The sequence below is a fragment of the Beta vulgaris genome, chromosome 5 (genome assembly GCF_026745355.1).
Source record: "Beta vulgaris subsp. vulgaris cultivar EL10 chromosome 5, EL10.2, whole genome shotgun sequence".
Taxonomy (NCBI): domain Eukaryota; kingdom Viridiplantae; phylum Streptophyta; class Magnoliopsida; order Caryophyllales; family Amaranthaceae; genus Beta; species Beta vulgaris.
Genome location: NC_079206.1, coordinates 6,191,317 through 6,205,121, shown reverse-complemented (window position 1 = coordinate 6,205,121; position 13,805 = coordinate 6,191,317). Strand labels below are relative to the sequence as shown.

The 13,805-nt window shown below is 33.9% G+C and overlaps 1 protein-coding gene across 3 annotated transcripts; it reads left to right on the top strand.

Moving 5' to 3' along the window:
* Positions 1-4,221: 4,221 nt before the first annotated feature.
* Positions 4,222-9,333, top strand: LOC104892419 (hypothetical protein). 3 transcript variants are annotated; one of them, XM_057394917.1, is made up of 2 exons: positions 4,222-7,067; positions 8,416-9,333. In XM_057394917.1, exons 1-2 carry the CDS (start codon positions 4,583-4,585, stop codon positions 8,460-8,462), a joined length of 2,532 nt encoding a protein of 843 aa, XP_057250900.1. In that variant the 5' UTR covers positions 4,222-4,582; the 3' UTR covers positions 8,463-9,333. The 3 variants fall into 3 exon arrangements, with proteins under 3 accessions (XP_057250900.1, XP_010676647.1, XP_048501049.1); XM_010678345.3 differs by having other exon boundaries at positions 8,413-9,333; XM_048645092.1 differs by having other exon boundaries at positions 4,222-7,090; positions 8,413-9,333.
* The last annotated feature ends 4,472 nt before the right edge of the window (positions 9,334-13,805 follow it).

Genomic DNA, 13,805 nt, shown 5'->3' with positions numbered 1-13,805 from the left:
CAGGGATTATTAGTATGTCTAGATGATTCCGTACAATACCATATCACACCTCCAAAAAAAACTCTTCAATGTCTCCTTCTTAACCTCTAAGAGTCTAAGATTCTAAAAAAAAAAAACCCCAACTCAAGATTGGGGACGTAAATTAGATGGATTTATTTTAGTCTAAAAAATTTGGTACTAAAAAATTTGAGACTCATTCTAGTTCAAATTTATCTCGACTCGTTCTTTTCTAAAGCAAACAATTTGAGATGACAGAAAATGATAACATCATTGCACAAACTATAAGTACCATGTATATATAGAATAAAGTTTTAGGCGAAAACATTTTTCATATGAGAACACTAGAATAATAATTCGTAGGACAAGAATGCAATCCTTTATCAAGATATTAGATGATGACCCTCTAAAATGTTATCATTTTTATAGATTGATTGCATAAGCGAACATTTTGGACTTAGGATTTTAGATTATTGGCCTAGTTCAAATCTACTTCAAACTACAATGGATTTGATCCAACATTGATAAAGGCATCCCTCTAAATTACGATTGTGAACTTAATTAGGGGAGAGAATGATACAATGTACTAATTTTGGACACGAAACCAACAAATATTTGCAGAGTCCGGAACTAAAAATATGATCTTTGCAATTAGTTAAATTTTTAGTTTTTCAAACCCGTCATCCAATGGATACTTGATGTATTCGGTTCTGAAATACGATACCCAATAGATATGATTTCACATCCAAGCATTTGGTCATTAATTTAGTATTATTATAAATAAATGTGATATACATTAATGTGAAATAATAAAAACTAACACTACCACGTAAATCACTTGATATCATGAATAATAAGAGATAACAATTTTATTTTAAATGCTTTACCAATAACAAAATAGAAAATTAATGGCATAAATAATCTCAACTTTCACTCATTTTTCAAAATAATCTTAACTTTATTTTGGATTATTTTGAAATATACCAAATTTGGGGTACCTTCTTATGATAATTTGAATTGTTTATTTTCTTATATATATATATATATATATATATATATGATCCATATGAGCCACAAATGCAGTATAAAGAAGGGGAGGGGGATTCGAAACTGTGATCTATTGTTCATAGCAGCTCAATCTTAAATACTAGACCAAAACATTCTTGGTATTTTCTTTTATATATGATAAATCATCCAAGGCAAGAAATTTGAATTTGGATTATTTTGAAAAAGGTCTCTCAAACAAAATGAGATTATTGTGATCGAATGGATGAAAGTTGGAGTCATTAAGTCATGTCAAATCTTCCAAATTATAATGGGCAAAAATATTGGCAAATTGACTAGGTACTCTGAACATAAACCAGTTTCTACTAAATCCAAGTTCCGACTCCTCCTTTTGCAAATTCAACCCGATTGGCAAAATTGTCCAGGTAAAAATCTCGTTGATCTCTAAAGCCCTAACCTTAATTATGATTTGACCTCAACAATAAAACTTTGAATGACTTGATAGAGAATGTTAAGAAACATAGACAAAATGAAGTTTGGAATCTAATACTCCCTCCGTCTTTTTTTATTTGCTACATTTTGCCATTTAGGGGTATTTCAATTTATTTGCTACATTTGCAAATATTTTCATATATAGTACATAGGTCCCACACTTTATTTACAAATTTGTCATCACTCCCTTCTTGATTTTGTAAATGTTTCCATATATAATACATAGGTCCCACAATTTACCTATTTGCTTTTTTGTTAATTCCATATATGTCAATGGTCCCCACTCCCTCCTTGATCTTTGTGAAAAAGTGCTTGTAGCAAATAAAAAAAGACGGAGGGAGTAAGTATTAATCCTTACTTGCCACCCATCCCCCATCCTAGTTGCCTCTCACATAAATGATTATTATGTTGTAAATGTAATGAACGATAGAGGTTGAACAGGTGCAAAAGAGCATTATAGGTTATAGTTTGCCAAATCTATGTATGTTACCTACTCTAGAGGCTTTTGAAAACCCAAGGTTGGATTTTCATATAGATTTGGTAAAAACTTATTCAAACACAAACAAAGAAATAAAAACTATAATAGCTCCTTGAGCCTAATTGGTCAAAACACACACACAACCCCAACAAATATTGGTGGGATCACATTAAATTCCTAGGTTACCCCTTTTATATTATACCTTCTTACCTATTGAATATGACCACATGAATAACAAGGGCAAAGCTCAAAGGGAAAGCCAAATTTGCTTGCCGAAGAAAAATCTTCTATATATCATAAAATCATTATATTATATTATTAGTAGCCTCAAAAAGGGTGTATTTTTATACACAAATATCCTTTTTAAAAATAAAACCAAAAAGGTAGAAACAAACAAGAACTATGGAGGGATCCCACATTTGAAAAAGAAAGATAAAAATCTCTTTTTATATAAAAAAGTATTATAATATTTGGACCTTCCCTCCCTTCTTCCTCTTCCTCCATTATCTTGGGGGACCCTCTCTTTTACCATGACCCCAGCAATACCAACCCATAAAAATACTTGTAGAATTTTCAACCTTTAGTACTCCTACTACCCTCCTCCCGTCTAAAAAAATTGATTTATTTGTTTTTTACACTCTTTCTAATGAAATACATAGTCTTTGTGTTTTTTTTACTTGTAGCATCCGAATTTGCACAAGGACCAAGCAGAAGAGAGATAGATAAAAATAAAAAGACAATCTTATGTATGAAAAGAAAGAAATAGATAACATATTGCTAAAATTGTAATTGTTGTAGTCTGGAAATTAATGGCTCTCTAAGGAACACGTGGATCCATATGGAGCATTCACGTGTCTCCTATTCAAAAAGACGTACAGAGAAAAAGGGATGGTTGAAGTACTGATTTTCACTAAGGAAAAGTATCAATCCACCTTTTTGGCCTATCAGAATATCTGGGCTCAAATCTCAAAAAACGACTGCATATGATTGGTTGATATTCACTTCCTAATCATCGCCCGCCATGTGTCGAGCTCTGATTGTCTAGCCAATCAGATGCCCTTAAATTAGAGTGACCTCAAAGTACATCAATCGGACCCCAAACACTATAAATATTCCTTAAAATCAGGATAAAGGTACCTTTTGAAGCAGTGTGTACTATTACTCTGTGAAAACTCTCTCTCACTTTCTCTACTTTTCCTTCTCTCTCTTGATAATCTGACTTAAGCTTTGGAGGGGGAGCCACCACCATACCTCCAGGGTGGGTCCCTTTTTTGCAAGTTCGGGAACGAAGCTTTGGTGCGGAATTATCTAACTAAGACATAGTTGCACAAGTGTTCATTGAAGAACCTGTTGAAGGATAACAGTATATTTACTAGTCTAGTACTATGTAACAGTAACGTTATGAGTAACAGGAAATTATCAAATGTTGTAAATGCTGCTACGAAAGAAGTACTCCGTATTAAAACATAATACTTTTAAAAACTGTTTTCAACTATATTATAAGAAAATAATATTACCTCATGTTTTTTCTCTTCACTCTTCTTTTTGCGATGTGATCTCTCTAATTTACAAAAAAATTAGTCACTTTATTTTTGATGTGCATAATTTTTCTTTCTAAAATTTTAATTTCTCTCATAACTCACATAACCAGTCAAATAATTCTAAAAAATTATTATACACCAAAGTCTATCGTGAGCATGACGCATGGTACACCCCAAGACTATTTTTTTTTTGCTCTCATTTTAAATAATCCAAATAATCAAAATGTACTAAATAAAAAATAGCTTTAAATGGCAAAAATTAAACTTAAATACACTATACTAACACGTACATGGTACACTTGGATGTATGATGAACGACATCCACATAATTCTCAAACACTTCATTTGCACTAACACCTCAATAACTACTCAAAATAAATAGAAAAAACAAAAGTTACATTAATCGAATCTCATCTACAAAATTATACTAAAAAAAATTAGCGGAAAAAAATACGGTAAAAAACTAACAAAATTGGACTTAAAATAAATCAAATTTCTATTTTTACCATAGCGCGTGAATACCATACTTCTAACGAAGTGAGTGTACGGATTGGTGTCGTGTAGTGATATCGTACGTTGGACTTTGGGGATACATTGATTAAATGAATACAATTAACAAAACAACCACACTCGCAAAAACAAAGCGCGTGTAAAAATCATACAACAAAAACAAATAATAAAGGATTTGAGAAAAGCCACACACACATACACACACTCTCATATTAGTTATTAGTCATTTCCTCCTCATTTATCTCTCTCCCTTCCCATTTTCTCTCTCCTCTCTAATTAACCATCACTCACTGCGAAACAACTTCGCCAAAAAATTTGCTGTAACAAACCCACCTTTCAAACGAAAATCACTGACTTTTCCAGATCATTCAATTCTCCTTTCCTTTTATTTCTCTCTCTCCTCTTAACATGGAAAATCGCCGGAAAAACAAACTCCGGCGAAAACCAACGGTATTTTCCGGCTAAATTTGTCTATCTGAACAACAAACAACAAACCCAGAAAACAAACATCCTTAAACAAAGTAACAATCCCCCATTTTGTAAAGTTTTGTCGGAGGGAATGTCGGCGACAGGGGAAGTTATGGGGGAAGAAGCGACGGCGAAGGCCGTACATAAGAGGTACGAAGGTTTAGTGATGGTTAGGAACAAAGCAGTACGAGGTAAAGGTGCGTGGTATTGGGCTCATTTAGAGCCGTTGTTGGTTCATAACGCCGACAATGGTTTACCAAAGGCAGTGAAGTTAAAGTGTTGTTTGTGTGATACTATGTTTAGTGCTTCTAATCCATCTAGAACTGCTTCTGAACATCTTAAAAGGGGTACTTGTCCTAATTTTAGTTCTCCTACAACTACTCCTACACCTTTGTCATCTGTTTCTCCACCACCACCACCACCACCTCAACTACCTAGTATTGAGTCGCAATCTCAATCTCAGTGTCTTTCGTCTGGTGGTGGACATGCAGTTAGTACGAATACTAATGTTACGCCGGTGGTGGCTGTTACGCCGCCGGCGCAGTACAACCACCGGAAGAGGAGTTCTTCATCGTCTTCCGGTGGTGGTACTGTAAGTGTTGGCGTTGGTGGGAATACACCGAATGCAAACACCAACGCCAACACTAATAGTAATAGTTCTATGGGGAATACTACTGTGAGTGTTGCCCCATATGTTGCGCCTATTAGTGTGATTGACCCGTCTAGGTATTCGTCTGAGATGGGTTTTTCAGGTGGTGGTGCATTGGTGGTTCATCATCAAGCAACACAGCATCATCATGGTAATGTTCAACAAAATCAACAATTGGCATTGGTGGGTAGTGGTGGTGGAGGTGGTGGAGGAAGTGGTTGTGGTGGTGGAGGGAGAGGGGATGATTTGTCGGATGCTCGAGGTATGTTTGAGGATAGTATAAAGAGATTGAAGAGTCCTAAAGCATCACCTGGGCCTGCTTTAAGCAAGTCTCAAGTTGAATGTGCTCTTGATTATTTGAGTGATTGGGTGTATGAGTCATGTGGGTCTGTGTCATTTTCAAGCCTTGAGCATCCTAAGTTTAAGGCCTTTCTTAATCAAGTGGGTGTTCCTGAGGTTTCTAAGAGGGAGGTTTGTGGGTCTAGGTTGGATTCTAGGTATGATGAGATGAGGAACGAGTCCGAGGTTAGAATTAGGGATGCTATGTTCTTTCAAATTGCTTCTGATGGGTGGAAGCCTAAGGGTACTTTTGAGGAGAATTTGGTGAATTTGACTGTCAATTTACCCAATGGTACTAGTGTTTATCGCAGGGCGGTTTTTACGGGTGGTCAGGTGCCTTGTAAGTATGCTGAGGAGGTTTTGTGGGAGACAATGGCAGATATCTGTGGCAATGCCTTGCAGCAGTGTGTAGGAATTGTAGCTGATAAGTTTAAGAACTCAGCATTAAAGAATTTAGAGACTCAGAATCAATGGATGGTTAATCTTTCTTGTCAGTATCAGGCCTTTAATAGTTTGATCAAGGATTTTTACAGGGAGCTTCCTTTGTTTAAGAATGTTGCTGAGAATTGCCTTAAGCTTGCGAACTTTGTGAACAACAAAACCCAGGTGCGAAATAGCTTCCACAAGTACCAATTGAGGGAGTATGGTCTTGCTGGTTTACTTCGAGTGCCCATGAAAGAGCACGAAATTTTGAATTTCGAGCCTGTTTATGCATTGATAGAAGACATAATTAGCTCAGCTCGAGTGCTGAATTTGGTACTTTTAGATGAATCATACAAGATAGTCTCAATGGAGGACCCGATTGCCAGGGAATTTGGGGAAATGATTCGGGATATGGGGTTTTGGAATGACTTGGAAGCAGTGCGGTCGTTGGTAAGATTGGTGAAGGAAATGGCTCATGAGTTTGAAACTGATAGGCCTTTAGTTGGACAATGCCTGCACCTGTGGGAAGAGCTTAGGACCAAGGTGAAAGATTGGTGTGTTAAGTACCACATTGCTGAAGCTCTCATTGAGAAGGTGATCGAACGACGGTTCAGGAAAAACTACCATCCTGCTTGGGCTGCTGCTTACATTTTGGACCCTCTTTATTTGGTAAGGGACAGCAGTGGGAAGTACCTTCCACCCTTCAAATACCTGACACCCGAGCAAGAGAAGGATGTGGACAAGCTTATTACTAGATTAGTTTCGAGGGAGGAAGCACACATTGCATTAATGGAACTAATGAAATGGAGGACAGAAGGGCTTGATCCTGTTTATGCACAAGCTGTACAGTTAAAACAGAGAGATCCCAACACTGGAAAGATGAAAATTGCAAATCCTCATGGCAGTAGGCTTGTTTGGGAAACTTATCTTCCTGAATTTAAGTCACTAGCAAAGGTGGCTATTAGACTTATCTTTCTTCATGCCACGACTCGTGGGTTCAAATGCAACTCGTCATTCTCGAAATGGGTTCAGGCTCATGGTCGCTCGAGGTTGGGAATGGACAGGGCTCAGAAGTTGATTTTCATTGCTGCTCATTCTAAGCTTGAGAGAAGGGATTTCACTAGTGATGAAGATAAGGATGAGGAGCTTTTTGCATCTGCAACTGGTGAGGATGATGTCTTGAATGAGGTTTTTGTTGGTCCATGATATGTCCTCAATGCAATCTTTTTATTTATTCTTTTTTTCTTCTTTTAGAAGTATATCTAATAGCAGAATTTATTAAATTCTTTGAGCCACTTTATCTACTCTTCCCACCTTTGTATTTTTGTCTTACACGACCAGGATTGTGGTGAAAGGAGCTACATTTTTAGGATTTTTTCTTTTGATTTTTGTATTTATTTTTCTTTTCTAGAAAACTTAATTGAGTTATGATTTGTTTCTTACATGGCTATGACTTTCAATCCATTTAGATGTAGAAAAGACTAGTTTCCTTGTGAGGATTTCATAAGGAGCAGGAAGAATGATGTAACTTTTGATTCTGTTGATTTGAGTAATGATTTTTTTGAAGGGGAACAGTTTTACATTTCTCCTCTACATTATTTGAACTTAACTCTTCATTCAGTTTACCTGTGAGTTGCAATGTTTTTGCAGTCTTGTCATTTGTGGTGTTGATCTGTTAAAGTTGTTCTGCAATTAACTATTAGGATCATACCTTGTGGTAGTTTTATATGACTTCTTGTATACCTTGGAAGGAATACAGGAATTAGATTATTCTACATGCCGAAATCTGCATGTTTACAACAATTTTTGGAGTTGGTAGCAGGCAGCCATTGCTAATGCAGTACTTGTTTAGATATCTTAAGTCAATAAAGAATGACTATCTTTTGTGACAACTTTATTTAACCCTGGTTTCTCTACTTGACTTGCGCCCCTGTGCTGCTGCACACTCTTTTTATCCATAAAAGTTTAAGTTTATTGCAAATCTCTAACTCAAAGAACTTCTGAACTCTTCGCTTTAACTTATGTCCTTTGATTTGGTGGTGTCAACACGACATGAGCACCCGTTAATTGTCATTGATGGTTCTCCCTTATCCTTTCTAATTTATGTCAGAACTTGACTCTTTGATTCTATCTGAATACATTAAGTGTTTCCGCTTATCATGCACATTTCAAGCTTAGACATTCATTCCGCTTGACCATTCTCCTCCGGTTGTTCATTGAATGATTTGTTTAGTTTGGCTTGTTTATGATAACATATGATTCTTGATCTTTGGATAATTTATGTGATACTGGGTGTCAGCATATGTATATTGTTATGTTGCTGATTCAATGCAGGCATATGTTTCCTTTTTTGGCTTTTGACTTTCTTCCCCAGTGCACTTTAGTTCCCTTCTTTTCCTGTGTTTGTCTCTTAAATGAAGTTTTACCTTTAATCCTTTACTCTTTAATCTATGAATAAATCGACCATATGCTAATAAACTAAAGCAACTCTTTTTCTGTCTTTTTTTTAGTAGCTGGAGCTTCGGATGATGAAACTGTTGGACTTGGAAGGCCTCCTTAGGTCAGTCAGTAATAGCATGGAGGAAGAAAAGGAAGCTGTAAAAATTATCAGCAGAAAATAAACACGGTAACTGCCAAATTCACTTTGTCTAAGGCCTGATACGCTGTTAATATTTGTTTGGATTTGGACAGAGGCATAGATTGCAAAGCATTGCAATTGAACAAGAGTAATAAGTCTTTTTAGCTGGAGTTGCACTTGGTTTTGCTGGTTTCCATATCATCTTCAAATGTTTCTAGCTTTGAGTGTGCACACCAGAGCATGGAACCCCACCATAAAAGGAAGTGGGAGTCCTTTTTGAAGCTTTGGTGGTTACTGGTTACTGTGGTTCAGCTAAAAATGAAAAAGAAAGTTAATTTGGGGGGTCTCTCATTATATCAAATCAGAAACTTTGGGTTAAGCTAGCTTCTGTTTGAAATAATCAACCTTTAGCTCATCATGTTCATGCAAATGACTGATTGGTTGATGCATCCCGTCTTTGTGTGAGTACTGTTTCACGGAGGACCCCAAAAATGACGCAAAGACTGTCGGAAAGAAATAAACAGATGAGAGCCTGATAGAGATTTTGCAACAAATCTGATTTGAATCAGGATTTGCAACACCAATCTGATGATTTTGCAGGTGATAGGGAGGATTTAAGTCAATATTAGAGTAGGCATTATTTGAGTTTTTTGTACATTTGCTTCTAATCTAAGTTTTCAACTTTTAGTTTAGTCCTTTTCATAATTCTCTTAGATCTTTATGTCAATAATATGTTCATTCTTTGTTAGTTAAGATGATGCTGAGTTGCCAAATTTGTCGCTGCAACAGTATTGACAAATTGACATCTTATTGGTTCATTTTTATAATGGTGGATTTCCAAGTCTGATATCAATCTAAATTCTTCTGTGACCTTTAAAAGATTCATGCTTTAACTACAATTTTTGTTCAATTTTTCTGATACTGTTACTTTCAGCCCATCAGAATTCAGAGGTTTGGAAATTTGCACAAGCTGATAATTAGGTGGGTCCTCCTAAGAATATTATATGAAGTATGAACTTCTCTGCACAGGTGTTTCGCATTTTTCTGGAGTAACATAAATTTTCTGATGAAAGGAAGAGAGTGTCCTTTTTCTAATCCTTATTATTTTGATGGGGAATTGGAAAGCTGTCTTTAAAAAGAAAATAGGGGGACAAAGGGCCATGTTGGCCAATATGAAGTACTTAGGTCATGTTCCTTTTAATTGAAAAACAATGATAAAACATAAATCAGTTTAATAGCAAAAATTAGTGAATTTTTTCCATGAATAATGTCAAAGGGAGTATTAATTCCTATTATGCGTTGAACTTCAAATTAATTTTGTGGATACCGTCCATGTAGGACGGCGTGCACGAAATTTTATTTTCGGCGAGTAGCGGTTAACTTTAAGTTAAGTCGCTACATCTCTGAGTAGCGGTTTACATACGTGCCTTATAGCTTGTCTTAAGGACACGATATAAGTGCTATTTGAAGTAGCTGTAAACTTCAGTGTAATATTATTAGTATTAATCGCTAATCGGAGCAGCATTTTATTAAAAATAAATTTTTGGCATGTTGTCCTATGTGGTCGGTATCTATGGAATTAATTTGAAGTTTAGTGCAGGAGGAATTAATACTCTTTTTGACATTATTCATGGAAAAAATTAGCTTTAGTTTTAATCCAGTGGAAATGAAATTTTGATCGGTAGCTGTACTCATCTATGATTAGTAAAAATTGGTATATTTGTATACAAAAACACTAGACTAATAAAATCAATTTCGATTAGTTAAATTCAATTTTAATTGGTATTTATCAATTTTTGTAATTAACAAAAATGAGTTTTTATTAGTGAAATCAATTACTTCATTTGTTCTGAAATAAATAAAAGGTATTTCGTAAAAACTCTCATGTAAAAAAGAAAAGTGTCTTATTTATTTAAGAACAGAAGAAGTACAAAATATTGACAATCAAACATCCTGTCAAAGTGTCAAAAAAAATTAACAAATTCCAATGTACAATATGAGCGTGAAAAGGCTAATTTGGTAGCTAAGTAATGAATTTTAATCTTCGCACGAAAACAATTGGCACGAGTAGCTAGTGAAATGAACAAAATAGAGAAATAGTAAAATGGGGTTTAGGAGTCAAGATATTCTAAAGCTTTTTAAAAGAATTAATTAGTGAGTGGTAAGTTTTACCTATTGAAAAATCCATGAGATAAATAATTACGAAGAGTTGGAATAAATAGTTAGAATCTTTGAAATGCAAAAGAAAGCTAAAAGACAAAATCGATAAGTAACTAAAGTAAAATAGTAAAACTATAATAGACCGTTATAATAATCACACATGCATACATGTATAAAGACTTTTATAAGACTAAATAAGAAGATATAAGAATTTTAACGAGCTGAATCGAGACCGGACTTGGGATTGCTCGAATCGTTACAATTTTATTCGAAGTCAAGTCGAGTATCGAGCTTTTTTGAACTTAAGTTTTCTATTTAATTTACCTTAAAACCAAACTTAGGCAAAAAACTATATTACATATATTCTATAAATAGGTTTAGACCACTTAATTTGAGTTTTCTCACATGTATTGTGCAAAATTTAAATATAATAACTTTTCATCTAATTTTTATAATAAGGAAAATAATATAGTTAAAACATATTTCGAGTCTGCTCACGAACTTTTCGAATTGAACTTTACTATGCTTGACTCTAGAAAATTTCGAGTCGAGCTCGAATAGTTTACGAGCCAGCTAGGCTCATTAACACCCCTACTTTACATCTTCTTGTGTTAAAATACAAAGTTTTTAAATTTCTTAATTAAATTCTATTATTGTTTGATAACCAACAATTAACAATAATTTTCCATTTTACTTAATCATTTCATTAACACATTAGGAAAAACACTTCAAAAAAAATAAAAGATTACGTAGCCACACCACAGCATTAAGCATCAAGCCATCAACACTTAAAAAAAAAAAAGATTACGTAGCCACACCACACCATTAAACATCTTGCGAGTGTTCTTTTTGTTTTGTTTTAGAGCATGATTATATCAATTGAAGGAACTAAGAAGTATATTCTTGCAAGTTGTAATATCGACTAGTTTTAGCCTAATAGCGACTAGTTTGATTTCATTCAGTGACTACTTTAATCCATTTGGTGATTGGATCTACTCTAATATTAAAATTAGACCGTCTTTTTTAATAATTTGTGTTGCAATATAAATATGTGATCCAACTACATATGAAGCACAACCCTAAGAATGGAGAATGTAATATCATCTATGAGAGTGATATAAAAAAAATCCATATCCCCAAAATTTGATAAGCAAAATTATTAGTAATGATGAAATTCATGTGTTAAAAGAGAAACTAGACATAATTTATGTATCTAGTTACTTGTAATTATTCTTCTTGGTGATTGGGATGGATAATTTGAGTGAAATATGGATTGACACATTTGAGTGGTTAGTATCAACAATAATTGATAATCATTATTTCACCAATTAGGGAGGTAAAATTTCTTAAGTTAGATTACAATTTATTTCTAGATTGTTTCTACTACTACTTCACTAGAGTCTCTCATCTCAGTAATCATATTCTTACTATTCTCATCATCATACAAAATTAGTGTTCATTACTCAGACCTTTCAATTCATCAATCCTCTTTCCCTCTTTTTCTCTTGTTGACTTTAGAATGGGAGAAATAATGTCAAACAATTTGGAGTGGTAAAAGTATTAGTGGAAAGTTCCATTTTTTGTTTGTTTGTTTGGAATTTTCAATAGTAGAAAGTAATCCTTATACTAACCTATTTTACTAAAACAAATATTAATTAATGATAATTTTTCCATCTCTTAGTAGATTTGTTATAATCTTTTTTACATGGTATCAAAAATACGTAATGTATTTGATTTTTTAAGTATATAATAATAAAAAGTATAAAAATTTGGTTCCTTTGAAATATATATATTCAATTATATGAGAACAATTCGTATGGTGAGAGAACCACTCATTTTCGTCATTTTACAAAGACTTTTGCTCTTTGCACAACTTTTTTTTGCTCATTTTATATTTTGCTTATCTTATATTTTTGCTCATTTAACATTATTCTTATGCTCATTTAGCAACATTTTTGCTCATTCCACTTTAATCTCGTTTTACATTTTTGCTCTTCTTTTGACTTTTTTTTTTTTACTCATTTTATAAAATTTTTGCTCGTTTTAATTGATTCTCACGATTCTCACCATATATATATAATTGTGAGTTTATGTTTTTTTTTTTAACATCGATTGACACCAAACAAAGCAAGGTTGCAGTGATGTCACGAATAATTTATGGTTCAATGTCACAAAGATTGCCTTTAATGAAAGCAAATAAGAAGCCAAAAACTGAGAATGTGTCTGAAATAAAACCTTAAAGTGCATTAAATTTCTTTTTAAGCTAATAAGAAGCCAAATGTGTTAGTCAAGTACTATAGTATGGATTGTCATAAAATTTACTTTGTCAGTCATGTTCTTGATTATATTCCTCGAACAGAAGTATAGAACCATAATTCTATGAGAAATGAGGTTAATTTGGAAGAGACTTCAATACTTTAGGAACTAGTACTATGTTGAGAATTTGCTATAATTCACAATAATTATTGAAAAAAATAATCTAAATTCAGGATTACCATGTGTTATAGCCGTTATAAATAGTTGTATTACCGATTGATGAATAATTGTATGTCATGCTTTTTTTTTTTTTTTTTAAGGGAGTATGTCATGCTCTTAGAGTGATAAAAATTTCACAATTATACTTTTAGAATGATTTAGCACCGTTTAGATTTATCTTTAAACTATTTCATCAACTTTGCACACATTGATATGTTCAAAAAAGGAAAAAGAAACTGAATTTTTTACTTGAATAATGCAAAAGTGGATTTTAATTCTAGAAAGATGACCAAAAAAAAAATATTCCCTGCGTACCGTCCACATAGGACGGCACGCGAAATACTGTTTTTTTTTTTTTTGTTTTTGCCCACGTAAACCGCTACTTTAAGTAGCGGTTTATACACATAAACCGCTATCTCAAGTAGCGGTTTACCTGGGCAAAATGTTGCAAGCACATATCAAACTCTGGCATATGTAGCGGTTTTCATTAATGAACCGCTACTTGAAGTAGCGGTTTTGTATCACTCAGCGCCAAGCTATGGACTGGGGGGTTCAGGGACCAGTAAAACGCGACTTAAAGTCGCAGTCAATTAATATTAACTGCTACTTCAAATAGCGTTTTATTTTCACAATAACCGCTATTTTGAGTAGCGGCTTATAAGGGTAAACCGCAATTCATAGTAGCGGTTT